The sequence below is a fragment of the Strongylocentrotus purpuratus genome, unplaced genomic scaffold, assembly GCF_000002235.5.
Source record: "Strongylocentrotus purpuratus isolate Spur 01 unplaced genomic scaffold, Spur_5.0 spur5_scaffold_14, whole genome shotgun sequence".
NCBI classification, from domain to species: domain Eukaryota; kingdom Metazoa; phylum Echinodermata; class Echinoidea; order Camarodonta; family Strongylocentrotidae; genus Strongylocentrotus; species Strongylocentrotus purpuratus.
The window spans coordinates 27,565,199-27,577,452 of record NW_022145599.1 but is presented as its reverse complement, the minus strand read 5'-3'; the positions used below and the strand labels follow the sequence as shown (position 1 = coordinate 27,577,452).

Genomic DNA, 12,254 nt, shown 5'->3' with positions numbered 1-12,254 from the left:
AGCTTGTTCATTCAGTTCATACTAAGTTAGTTTGTAACCGTGTGGCGTGTCTTATTTGTCATACTAATAGAATTGTAAGTCTTTTATTATAATGTTTAAAGGCATCGTTTAACAATGTTTCCAGTTTTTACAAATCTGAGATGCATGGCCCTACGTGTTATTAGTGTTTGTGATATGGTGTCATATTGAAGCCCTAAAAAAAAAATTGGTCTTCAAATTGATCATGTAGTGCTTCAAAAAAGTAAAAATCATTGAGTGACCGGTTTTACCATACTCATTTTCCCCAGTAGACTGTAATGTTATTTTAAAAAACCGTTTGGAGAACGGTTTTTGAAACCTCGAATTCCAATCATAAATATCTTGATAATTAAACATGCGATTGGCTTGTAAAATTCAAAGGATTCCTGACTGACCTAAAGGTTTATAATTATGATTGCAGCATGGGCTTAATCCAGGATTTTGTTTAGAATCTGAGGCAAAGATACCCAATCCCTTTAATAGCTTTTTAAATATATATATTACTACTACATTATATTAATTCTTACAGTAACCCTTAGAGCCTGAGCTGCCGGTCACTCCTTATATACACCAATATATAAATAAATTACGGCGTGATCATATTGTAATATACATTTATTTGATTTTCGTTGATACAAAGAGCTTCATACTTTTTTATTTCATAATTCATATTTTCCCTTCAATGGTGTTAAATATGTTCTGATAGTGACTGATGCTGTCTTTTGATTGCTGTGAACAGGACATGAACTTGGCAGAAGTAAACACACATTGCGTGCGCTCTTCTTATCTAAGCTGAAGACTGCATGAGTATGTTGAACAGACAAGTTTGACATTTAGTCGATCGAGCTGATGTTAATCAATATTACTAACTAAAAATAGGAAGGTGACCTATACTAAGATTGTCATACGAAATGCAAATTAAGTTTCATGCTGACATTACTCCAAAGTAAATTTCCACTCCATTTATACATCAGTTACTGATGTCATTAATTTATTGGCTAACGATGAACATTCCATGCTATGTTAGATACAGTGGAATGTTCAAATGACTTAAAGTGTTGATAATGACATCAATAATTGACAAGTAAACTTTAATTTCAGAACAATGTGAGGCCCCAGGATCAAAACCGTGTCGATGTGCTATATTAGTGCGCTTTTGTGGGGCATTAATCTTCATTACTGTCGTTTATGACTTAAGGGCGTAGGTCCCCTATTTGATAGGCATAGTAGCATACAGTCACGCAAAACACACATTTTCAAATTATTATTCAATAAAATCTGAGAATGTATACTTTTATCTAGATCTATTATTTTTAAGTTATTTTAAAAATAATTCCATAAATTGGGGTAAAACAAAAATATTCCAACTATATGAGCGACAGTGTATATTGAATTGTATACAGACCGCAATTCCACAAACAACATCTGTTTTATTAAACTGGACTTGTCTGCAAAGGCCAAACAAAATTGTTATTGTAGGAGACAGGGTATGTGCGACCACCGGAATGAACGGGGCGATAGCTCTTATTGATTTAACCAAAATGACATAAGGCTTCAAAATGCAAACAATGATTCACTATTTAAATATTGACATTTCTCAACTGGGCGCGATTCGGAAATCAAGTTGGGAAATTGAATAAACGTTATTTGCCGGAGCTTTCCTATTTACTTTGGATTTGAAACGTGGTCTAATAGACGACCCAACCTCCCTCATCCCATCTCTCCTCCACCTCCCCTGCCTCCCCTTCCCCACCTCCCCTCCCCCACGCATCCATTCCCTCATTATTATTATTATTATTAAGCAGCGCTATATAAATCCAGATTATTATTATCATTATCATTTGAAAAAACTGGTATGATTTTATTTGTTTTACCATTTAGATATAACATGCCAAATCTAACCATAATCATGACCCCCCCCCCCCCCCGCCCCCCCCCTCCCCAAATAGCACAAAACACTCTCTTTTTCTAGTCCAAGGTGTTTATTAAAAAAAAATAAAAACGTCACGAAACATTTTGAAAGTAAGATAAAGATTCTTTCTTTGGTTTATACAAAGCTAACAAATCGAAGGAAGAAACAGACATAGAATATCTAATGAAATGCTAATCATTATCAGCTATGTAACCACGTATAAAGAGGCTCCTTGAAACTGCTTCAGAAAATTGTATTTTTGTCACGGAGTCCGACCGCAGGTAAACCACACAACAGTTTGAGGCGGTTATTTCGCCTGTCGTATATTTATCTTACTTACATGATTTGCATGGCTAGAAAGTGAACAAAATCCGATAATCATTTCACAACAAAACTATGGAAAGAGGTATAGTATCTTGACATTTATGAGACCTTTTTTTTTTGGGGGGGGGGCGATACTAAACATCTGTGAAGTCGAATTGTGTCTGTTCAATTCTGTTGTTTTTTCAGAAACGTCTTACAACACCGGGAGCCCCTGGCTGACCCCCTCTCTCACTCTCTCTCTATCCCTATTTCTTCATTATTAATTTCTCTCTCATCCTCTATCTCTCCCATTTCTCTCTCTCTTTCTCTGTCTCTCTCCCACCCCCCCCCCCCCATCTCTCTCTCTCTCTCAAGTACTGATGGAAGATAGCATCTGATTTGAGAGACTGGAGGAATGTGTTTGTGCTTCTAATGCTGACTGATGCTGGGTGCAATTGATCATCCCAGAGAAAAAGAACATCCACTGACCCAGAGTGATGCGATCCATGTTTACATCCAGGGTTGGTAGGAGGGAGCAGACGACATCCTCGCGCTTTCTTGGAGGTTTAAATCTACCCCCTTCTCCTTATCCGTCTCCCTTCAAGTTCCGTCTCCCTTTCATGAAGTCATTAGCACAACATTATTGTCCTTTAACTGAATGTCTTCTCTTTCTCTTTCACCTCTTATAAAGGTTCCATGTTTTAATAATGTTGTCTTTCATTCTTCATCTATTTCATCTTTATGAACAGCATCATTTTCATCATCTTCTTCTTTTCGTTATGATCACCGTCAATATTATTACACGACGGGCTAGATATCGCTTTGTCAGACTCAATGAAACATGAGAAAATCAAAAAGTGAATACAAGTGACATGTCGGATAAAAGGCTGGGAAAGCACATCCTACAGGACTTCTAGGCAATCCCCTGGGGATACATGTAATCGTATAATCTTAGGATCCCAAAATAATGCAGTCTCGAGACAATGGAGTAGTTATAAGATATGTCGACCTATATTATTTTTGAACATCGGACATGATGACTTTTTCTCTGAATAAATATCTGTTTACAAGGTTAAAGGACTTTCGCGTCATTGTAAAGAGCCAGTATCAACAGTCCGGGATCCAGAGTTTGCTACAGCGTAGTGTGGTCGGTCATATATGATTCGGAACAGCGAGGAGGCTTCTCTGACAAATACAAAAAATGCGCCAATCGAACCATGGCCCAACTGAGAAATAAGCCTTAATTGACAAAGGTTTTTTTGTTGGTTTGTTTAATCTGATTGCTAAGAAAGCATGAATATGCATGTAAGTACACAACCAGGGAACCGACGGCTTAAGGTCATTCCCAAGGGACTTTGAAATGAGGATTGAACTAGTTCAATGACTTGGTTTCGAACCCGGAACCTCCCGGTTACGACACCAGTGCTCTACCACTGAGCCATTACCGATTAGATTATTTCGTATACCTGATGATGTCATGAAACTGATAGAGATGGGATCATTTGATTATGAGCTAGGTCATCATTTTTACCATTGTGATTTATAGAAACGTTCGTCTTTCGTTATACTTGGCAACGTTCGTTCTGAATAGCGAAAAGAAACAACGAGCCCGAGAAGAGTTCATTGTATAAACGTCGTATTTTGAATATTATTCAAAGAAGTCATTCATGGGGTTCAAATATTAACATTAACGAATAAAATCTAGCTCAGTACGAAGAAGCAATTACAAACTCTGTCTTCGACTGTCCTCATGAACATATTAAGATTTAAAACATTACATCATTATGTACACCGCTGGTCTTCTATAGAAACGAAATTGAAGCAATTTAATAAAATGTTTTGCTAAACATCACTTGCAAACGTTTGCTTCTAAGTCAAGATGTAAAATCACATCTCATCTTCCAACTTAATTCCTGATCTACTGAGTTTCATGGACAGACATTTCTATAACCTAATAACTCCATTGATCGAATGATAACACACAAGGGTAAACGTCTGTCCTGTTTCTTTTCTAAATACAGTACACAAAGACCTGTCCTGTTAATAGTGTACTAATGATAAAGATCAAACAAAACGCTGGCACGTCTGTGCTCCAGATTAGATCTATCATTGGATGTGACTCAAAGGGTCAAAGGTCACTCAATTAATGCATTAATATTTAAGATACATGATAACAGACATGTCTGGCATGGCTCGGTAATGCACCTGCCAAGATAATGGCTCTATCAAAAAGAAGAAGTAATGTAATTTTGAACAGCGCAACAATTTGATTCCAGGTCTACATAAAGAAGTGACATCTTAAAACAGGAATTTCTAAATTTAAACAAGATATTCGACATGTTTAATAAATGTTGCTTCCAATATTTAAAAACAATACATTTGCTTACATATAACATTACATTATTGTGTTGTATTGAAAATGGTATATGTAGTTATATCTCATATACAGTATTTAAAAACGAAAAAAATGCACACATTATTTTTTGCACTTGTTTAAAGCTTATCTGCTGTAGTTTACAGGAGGGATTAGACTGCCCTGCAAGGTCACTGGACATGTGGTTATCTCATCAACTCAGCTCTCAGTTAACATAAGAAAAGAGGATCATGGGGGACCAATGGTCACCGATTAGGCATTGTTTGTTACATAGAGGGCGCAAGTAGCTACAAGTAGTGCAGTGGGCCTTTAAATCAATAATTTTTAAAAGGGTTTACAGTTTGATTGTAAAACATAAGGCCGATTAATCAGTACAAACAAGAAAGGAGAACTTTGAAAATAAATTAATAATTATAATAATCTAATTTCAATTCATTTCATTTACTTATCAAACGTAGATTTGACATGGATCATTAATGTTTTGCTCAGATATAAAGTTCCTTTAAAACAACTCTATCGTTGTATTATACAGATTTATTTTTTCTTCCAGTACAGCGATTCCGAAACTTTGAAAGGAAATGGATTTCTTGCTGCCTTCCTTCCTACTTATGACATGCATATATCATGAACCTAGGTTCATGCATAAATCTAGAAAACCCCATTAATGTTTTTTGGTGGAGTTTATGTTAATGTTGCATGTATGGGGGCGTGCAGTCGAGATGTAATCACTTCAATGGGTGCTGCATTATTTAGAGCAATCATTGATTGAAACCGATGCTCAATACCGGAAAATATCTAATATATCAAGCCTCAATGACGTAAGACCTTGGCGGATTGTAATCGTATAAGCATTTTAAAGCTTGGACGGCAAAATAATCTGGTAACATTCATGTCCGACTATCTTTCCCAGTCTTTAACATGTTACGAAGAGAACAGCTAAAGTTGATGGATATCAAATAATAACTTGTTTTCGCCGATGAAGGTTAGAAATCGACTAATTTTACCATGGATTTCCACTCCTGTGTATTTCGAGATAAAAACAAATAAGTTTCGATATAATTTGGCGAGTAAAAAATCACAAAAGCCTTTCGGAATTACAGGTACATATAAAAGGCAATCAAATGTAATTATTTTGGGCCAGAATAGCGTTGTTTCAGTAAATATTGCTATAAAAAAGATCACATTTTACACAAAAACTGGTGTAAAATATGATGTCTGTCGATCTTCAACAAAAGTTTACCTATTAAAGCACAATTACTTCACGCATCAGACTTTGATTCTACCCCCATCAGTAAGAAAACCATTTTCACTGGCATCATCGTGATCATCGTGAATTGCGAAATATCATATGCCACTTCAAAGTTTGCAAATTTCAAAAGGTGATGGAGAAAGATATTGAAATTTTCTGAGGTTGGTTTCTCGAAAGTCTTTGCCATCACGTTCATATGAATGACTTATATAGGCACTTGTGGTGGAGTTTAAACTTCGAACCTCTAGAACCTCTGTGACGCCAGGCGTATATGTTTCACGGTGTCTTGAACTGTCTCAGAACAAGCTGTCACAGATATATCCCTTCTCATGCGTACTCGTTCACATCTGTATACCATGTTATATGCACTGCCAAGATCATCCATCTAAGACAAGTCTACATGAACAGCACCGGTAAGTATATGGTAAAGACCCAACAAAGCATCCCATACATAATCGGCTGCAAATAGGTTTAAGGATTCTCTATAAAGTGTCATCTTCGAAGTACTTAAGTATAATCATTTTGATATCGACATATACTTGAGTATAAAGAATATCTTAGGGTGTATATATTGCAGTTCTAAAAGAAGGTAAATTAATGACATCATATTATTCTAGGTGCTGATATTATCAATACATCTCATTTTTGTTTATTTAGACTATATTCCAATGAATGGATAGGTCTAAGCCAATAAAATCCAATATGTAGTATAAGGTTAAAAGGAAAATAAATGGATATGGCGAAGCATAATTAATCATCAGTGTGCAATTTTACCAGGTTTTGAATTATATTAACAATCACCTGAACAATCAACTTAAACGTATTGTCTGGCAGGGTTGATAACCGAAGGAAACTAAAATACACAAAAGCTATATTTCAAGAATTTCGTTCTAGATCCTCTAGATTCTAGATCCAATATTGATCTATATTCTGTTAGAACGTAAGCATGCATCAAGCAGGATAATAATAACATTTCCTGCATTACATAAATCATATTTTCTTAAAATTAATGACCCGTACATTCGGCGCAGTTTACCTCTAAGTTTAACCGCACCTCTGCTAATAATAGAAAGACTAGAATGTATTGTTGCTCGCCATTGCACACTACGCCCTACATTGGAGAAACGTGATATATTTCCGATCTAATTATGGTGCTCATGAGTGTGTGGCATTTGTATTTCGCCCTGCAAGTTCCTCGTCGCTGAAACTCATGAAAGTTCATGTTTTTTCCAGAGCACTGGCCTGCTATTTATTCATGTACCAAAAGCATCGACTAAAATACACTAGAGAGTCAGGAATGTGTTAATGTACATGCTTATGGAGGTATAGACTTTATCTTCATATTCGATTCTGTCCTCCCCCCCCCCCCATCACTCTCCCCTCCCCCTCTCTCTCTCTCTCTCTCTCTCTCTCTCTCTCTCTCTCTCTCTATTTCTCTTCCCCTCTTACAACGATATTATTAACATCCATATGGTATATAACTCCCAGCTATAACTATGGGTTATCCTAATGTATCACATGTTATAACTTAAAGCCAATTTCACGTGTACCCATACGAGTAAAATCGGTTCTCTATATGACCGAAATGTAGTCAATAAATAACACTAATGCATTTTTATGTTAAATGATGAAGAGCAAAATGTAATTAGCCTAGTAGACCCCTATGAAAAACAACATTCGTGCTGATAAGGGTGTTCTATCCCACAAAATGCACAAACATAATAGTTAGCAAACAATAACGTGCTTACTTTGTTGTAGTTTTGAACCGCTTGTATGATTTAGATGAAACAGGGCGCCGAATGCGTTATAGTTCTCATTTAATACATAGCGCTGTATACTGTTCTTTTTTCCATTTATCACTATTTTCATGAACATGATGAAGGAAACCCTACAAAATCGTGGATCACAACCTATAGATACAGGCTCTTGAGAAGATAAAGATGTCACTAAGGTATTACATTTTTAAGCCAATCTGGGGATTAATGAGCTCACCAAGATAAATATTAATTCGGTACAGTCATAATAGGGTTTTACAACACAACTTCATGTATAACGTATTATGTATATAGCCAGGCTTAATTTCAAATAGCCTTGTACAACATAATTATTGAGGTTTGATTGTGATGGGTATAGACAAAAACAATTAGCAAACTACAAATTTATGCCTATCATTAGCCTCAGTGAGTCCGTCACAGTACATGCCAAAGTTGAATTGTGTCAGGTCAAGTTGGAATCATTATTCATTAACAAGGGGTAGCTGGGTAGGGGCCTCCCTCCATCCCCACTCCCATTTGTGGGTCAGTCTCCACATTCACCTGCAATAAGGTTCATAATGTCTGAAACGCATTACTTTTTTTGTTATGAATATTATTTATTGTGCTTCCATTCAACAAATTAATAGAAAACAAAATTACATTTTATAGATAAAACAAAAACAAGCTCATACGTTTCGAATAATTATAACAAATAATATGACAGAATGGAAACAATGTAACATAAAATACATCTAACTGCATCTCCCCCACCCCACACACACACCCACACACATCCACACCCACTCAGATCCCCACCTCATAACACATATGAATTGTTATGCAATCGCACGTGTAATAATTACCTTCATTGTATCCCAGTATATGGTCAGGATCGCAAATCCATGATATATTCCGAGTTAAATCTCCTGCCCATGTTACTACGTCAGTCCATCCACACTCGTCGGGGTTACTTCGAGGGCTGGGATACTTCCACGACAGCCAGCCGGCGGGGAGCTCGCTGTGGTGGTCGTCGCTGGTCGCTGCAGGCAGAAAATTGAACACGATGAAAGACCAGAAGTAGATCGTGAAGACGAAACCGGTGACGATGTCGTATTTGGAAGGAATCCTGATTTTGCGTAACCCCGAGAAGCGTTGGTGGAATGCCGTGATGAAGTAAGAAGGCCGTGGCATAATATTATAAGGCCACGACGAAAATAAATAATTCGGAACGAGTCGAAGACGAGAGCGAAGGATTGGCGCTTGATCGCTTACAGATCCGCCGAACGATCGCCCGCCTTGTCGTCTGACTCGTTCCTTATGCAAAACTTCACCAACAGCCAGAAACTCAACCGTGTTTCATCTAAATAAAAGCGTTGAACGAGCATTTAACTGATGATTCATTTTCACCTCAGTAATGACTCCCAGTCAATATTATAAATAATCCACAATGCTCTTTCCAGTTCTAAGTAACCCGCCACGTTAGCAAATGAAAACTTGTCGCCTTCTTCTTCGAGCCAGACAGATTACTGTAAACGATAAGCAGACACGGATTTCGGTGAATATCGCTTGTAAATTACAGCCGTCTGTTGAGTGCATTTACGATGAATGTGGCCTTCGGACCGTGCTGTATGTTGATTGTGTGCTTTCTTACCTTGTGTAAATAAAACACAATCTAATCACCAAATCATAGTTGCTCGTTTTCTTTCATGAAGACACAATCCCCGTGTATTGTTCTCCACAAGCAATTTGTTGTACTTCCTCTTTATGTCTGCAGCAGCGATGCTCCCTTATGTTTTTAGGTGCTAAATTACCTCTGATGTGAGAGGCATCTATCTAAAGAACGCAATGTGTGAGAGAGGGCGCAAATTCAACGTCCCCAACGCCACAATCAGAGTCAATTTGATCACCTGGGTTACAAAGGGGTGGAGCTATGTCGGGCAAGCACTCTGTAACTGATAACTGGGATAATAGCGCAAGAATTTTTAAAATAAGTTTCGACAAGTATATTAAACACACACCACAACATGTCACTGCAAGCTGTAGGGCATAAATCCATTTGATGCGAACGCTATTGTGGTATTACAATCGTCAATAACTTTTGTGCTACTGGACTGAAATCTAAAGGTGTCATGGTAACTTGATTATGGACAAAGAAGAGCCATGACCTGTATGGGATTGTGTGCCAAATTTAGAGTAACGGGTACATTCCTCTGTTTACAAACCTACAAATAGGTGAGAAAAACACACATCCTTATTTGGTTTAGCAAGGTTTGTAAATAGGGAAATTTTACGCTTGTGCGTTACCTGATATTTGTAAGACAGCTGTCAGTGGCGGATCCAGGGGGGGGGGGGCCCGGGGGGCCCGGGGGGCCCGGGCCCCCCCCCCCCTTGAGAAAAAAATCATGCAAAATCACGTGTTTTTTACCTTTTTTTGGGGTTGGGCCCCCCCCCCTTGGCGCTCAAGGGGGGGGGGGGGTGCAAATTGAATTTTTTTTGAGGATCAAAAAAAAAAAAAATGTGCTCACTACCCCCCCCCCCCCCCCCCCCCCCCCCCCCCCCACTGAGTGAATTTTCGGCCGGCGCGATTTTCAAATTTTCGGGAGCAAAAAAAAAAAAGTTGGGCCCCCTCCCCTAAGAAATCCTGGATCCGCGCCTGACAGCTGTCACCTCAATTGGAAATCTGTGCATTGATTTGTGCCCTACTCAATACTGTAGGAAATGTCCAAATTATTCTAAGTGTAGACCTTTTGGTCACCTACACTTCTGAAATATTCTAAGTGTCACTGCTTTGGCTCTGATAGGACTTAGACAGAAAAGACAGATCATTCATTGCATCCTTGTAATTATAGTTATTTATTATAGAATTGAACAACATGTGTGGAAGGAACATAATGTCCTCGTTCGTACTGCAGGGTCAACTAAAAAATGGGAGATTGATGCAAGCACTCCTTTATCAGATGAATAATAACTAAAATCCAGTAACAAACATCCTCATCATTCTGTAGATGATAAATGGGTCTTATTTACCCATGCAGGATAGCCATATCAGGCTTAATACTGCTCTTCCTGAGGGTCCTGCAATAATTATTACCCCAAGTTATTCGAACCCTCAACCTTATGATTGAGAGTAAGGTGAATGAGCCGCTGTACCTCTACTGAAAATGCTATCTACATAATGTATAGAAGATGTATACGAGTAGGCTCATGTGTTACATTTGCTATAGGCCATGGGTGTCGATCCTTACGTAATACATATTCATCAGGGGGGATGAATGAATAGATCACCCCCCCCCCCTGATGAATAGGTATCAGTTACAGATCGACACCCATGCTATAGGCTGTAAATCGCAAAAAAAAAGTTTGCTTGCCTCATGAAACTATTTGAACATACATGCAGTGGCGTACGCAGGATTTTTTTTAAGGGGGGGGGGGGGTTAAAATCGGGCCCAAATTTCGCAACGACTCGGCTTTATTATTTTGCTCCCGAAAATTAAAAAAAAAAAAAAATCAAAAGGGGGGGGGGAGGGGTTCACAAAAAAAAATACACAAAACAAACACATAAAAAAAAAACTCAAGGGGGGTTTAACCCCCCCCCCCCCCCGCGTACGCGCCTGCATACATGTACACCTAATTTAAAGCCCCTCTAACGTGTTGGGCCGAGCCCTAAACTCGCCAACAATTTGATGACAAAATTTCATTTAAATTGTTTCATAAGATTGTATGAAACATTGAAAGAGGATGTCATTTCAGGCACACTTCTGCAAAGATTTCCCCCCAAAACTGACAAAATATTGATAAAAGAAAACAAAATTTAGGTTTTCTGCGTACAACCGAAAACTCAAATTATGTATTCTTTTATCAATATTCGACATCAAACACATTTGTTTTGAAAATACAATTTAAGTGAAATTTTGCCATCAAACTTTGGGGGCTCCCGACACTTTAAGAGGGGAATTAAAACAAAGGCAAATACGCCTTCAGTCATAGTTAGTAGACCTAAACAAGAAACATTCAGGTGAATTGCATTGAACGTATTATTTAGGCCTACTTCTTAAAAATAAAAAAAAAAAATGAAAAAGTAAAACAGAAACGAAAAAATAAGTAAAAATATTTGGAAAACATTAAAAATCTATGTACAGATACTAACGTGGTACAAAGAACGCAAAGGACGAAAAAGAAATGTGTTGGGATCATTGATAGTAACAGGACTCATTGAAATTGTTTTTCTCCCTTATAGTAATCATAATCGGTGTTAATTAACATGGAGTCTGTGTTCTGGCATCCAGCAGATTGGAAAACTAATTAGACAGACTGGAAGAAATAGTTTCCTTAATTCAACCAATCAACGAATTTAGCACTTACAATGTCCAGATGAACTTTGTGTCAACTCTCTTTTGTTTGGTCACTATCTGCTCTATTATGCGGAGCCAAGAGAAGTGAAAGTGTGTTCATTTAGGAATCATAACTATAAGGGTTAGTTTCGGTGTAGAATCCACTCAAAATTATACAGGGATCCACTCACAGTAGCAGTTTGAATGACTCTTTTGAGAGCGGATTCATCGGCTGTTTTGATGTGAATGTTCACTGCCAAACAGAGTGGAATATCCTTACAATTTATGAGTGTAGATACAGTACGAGTTGAAG

The 12,254-nt window shown here is 37.8% G+C and overlaps 1 protein-coding gene across 1 annotated transcript in view; it reads right to left on the bottom strand.

The window, feature by feature from the left end:
* The window catches only part of LOC100888046, a 57,683-nt gene extending 48,882 nt beyond the window's left edge, over positions 1-8,801 (bottom strand). Inside the window, exon 1 of the mRNA XM_011668569.2 lies at positions 8,474-8,801. Coding sequence (XP_011666871.2) covers positions 8,474-8,801 — 328 coding nt within the window. The remainder of the gene's footprint in view (positions 1-8,473) is intronic.
* Positions 8,802-12,254: the final 3,453 nt, after the last annotated feature.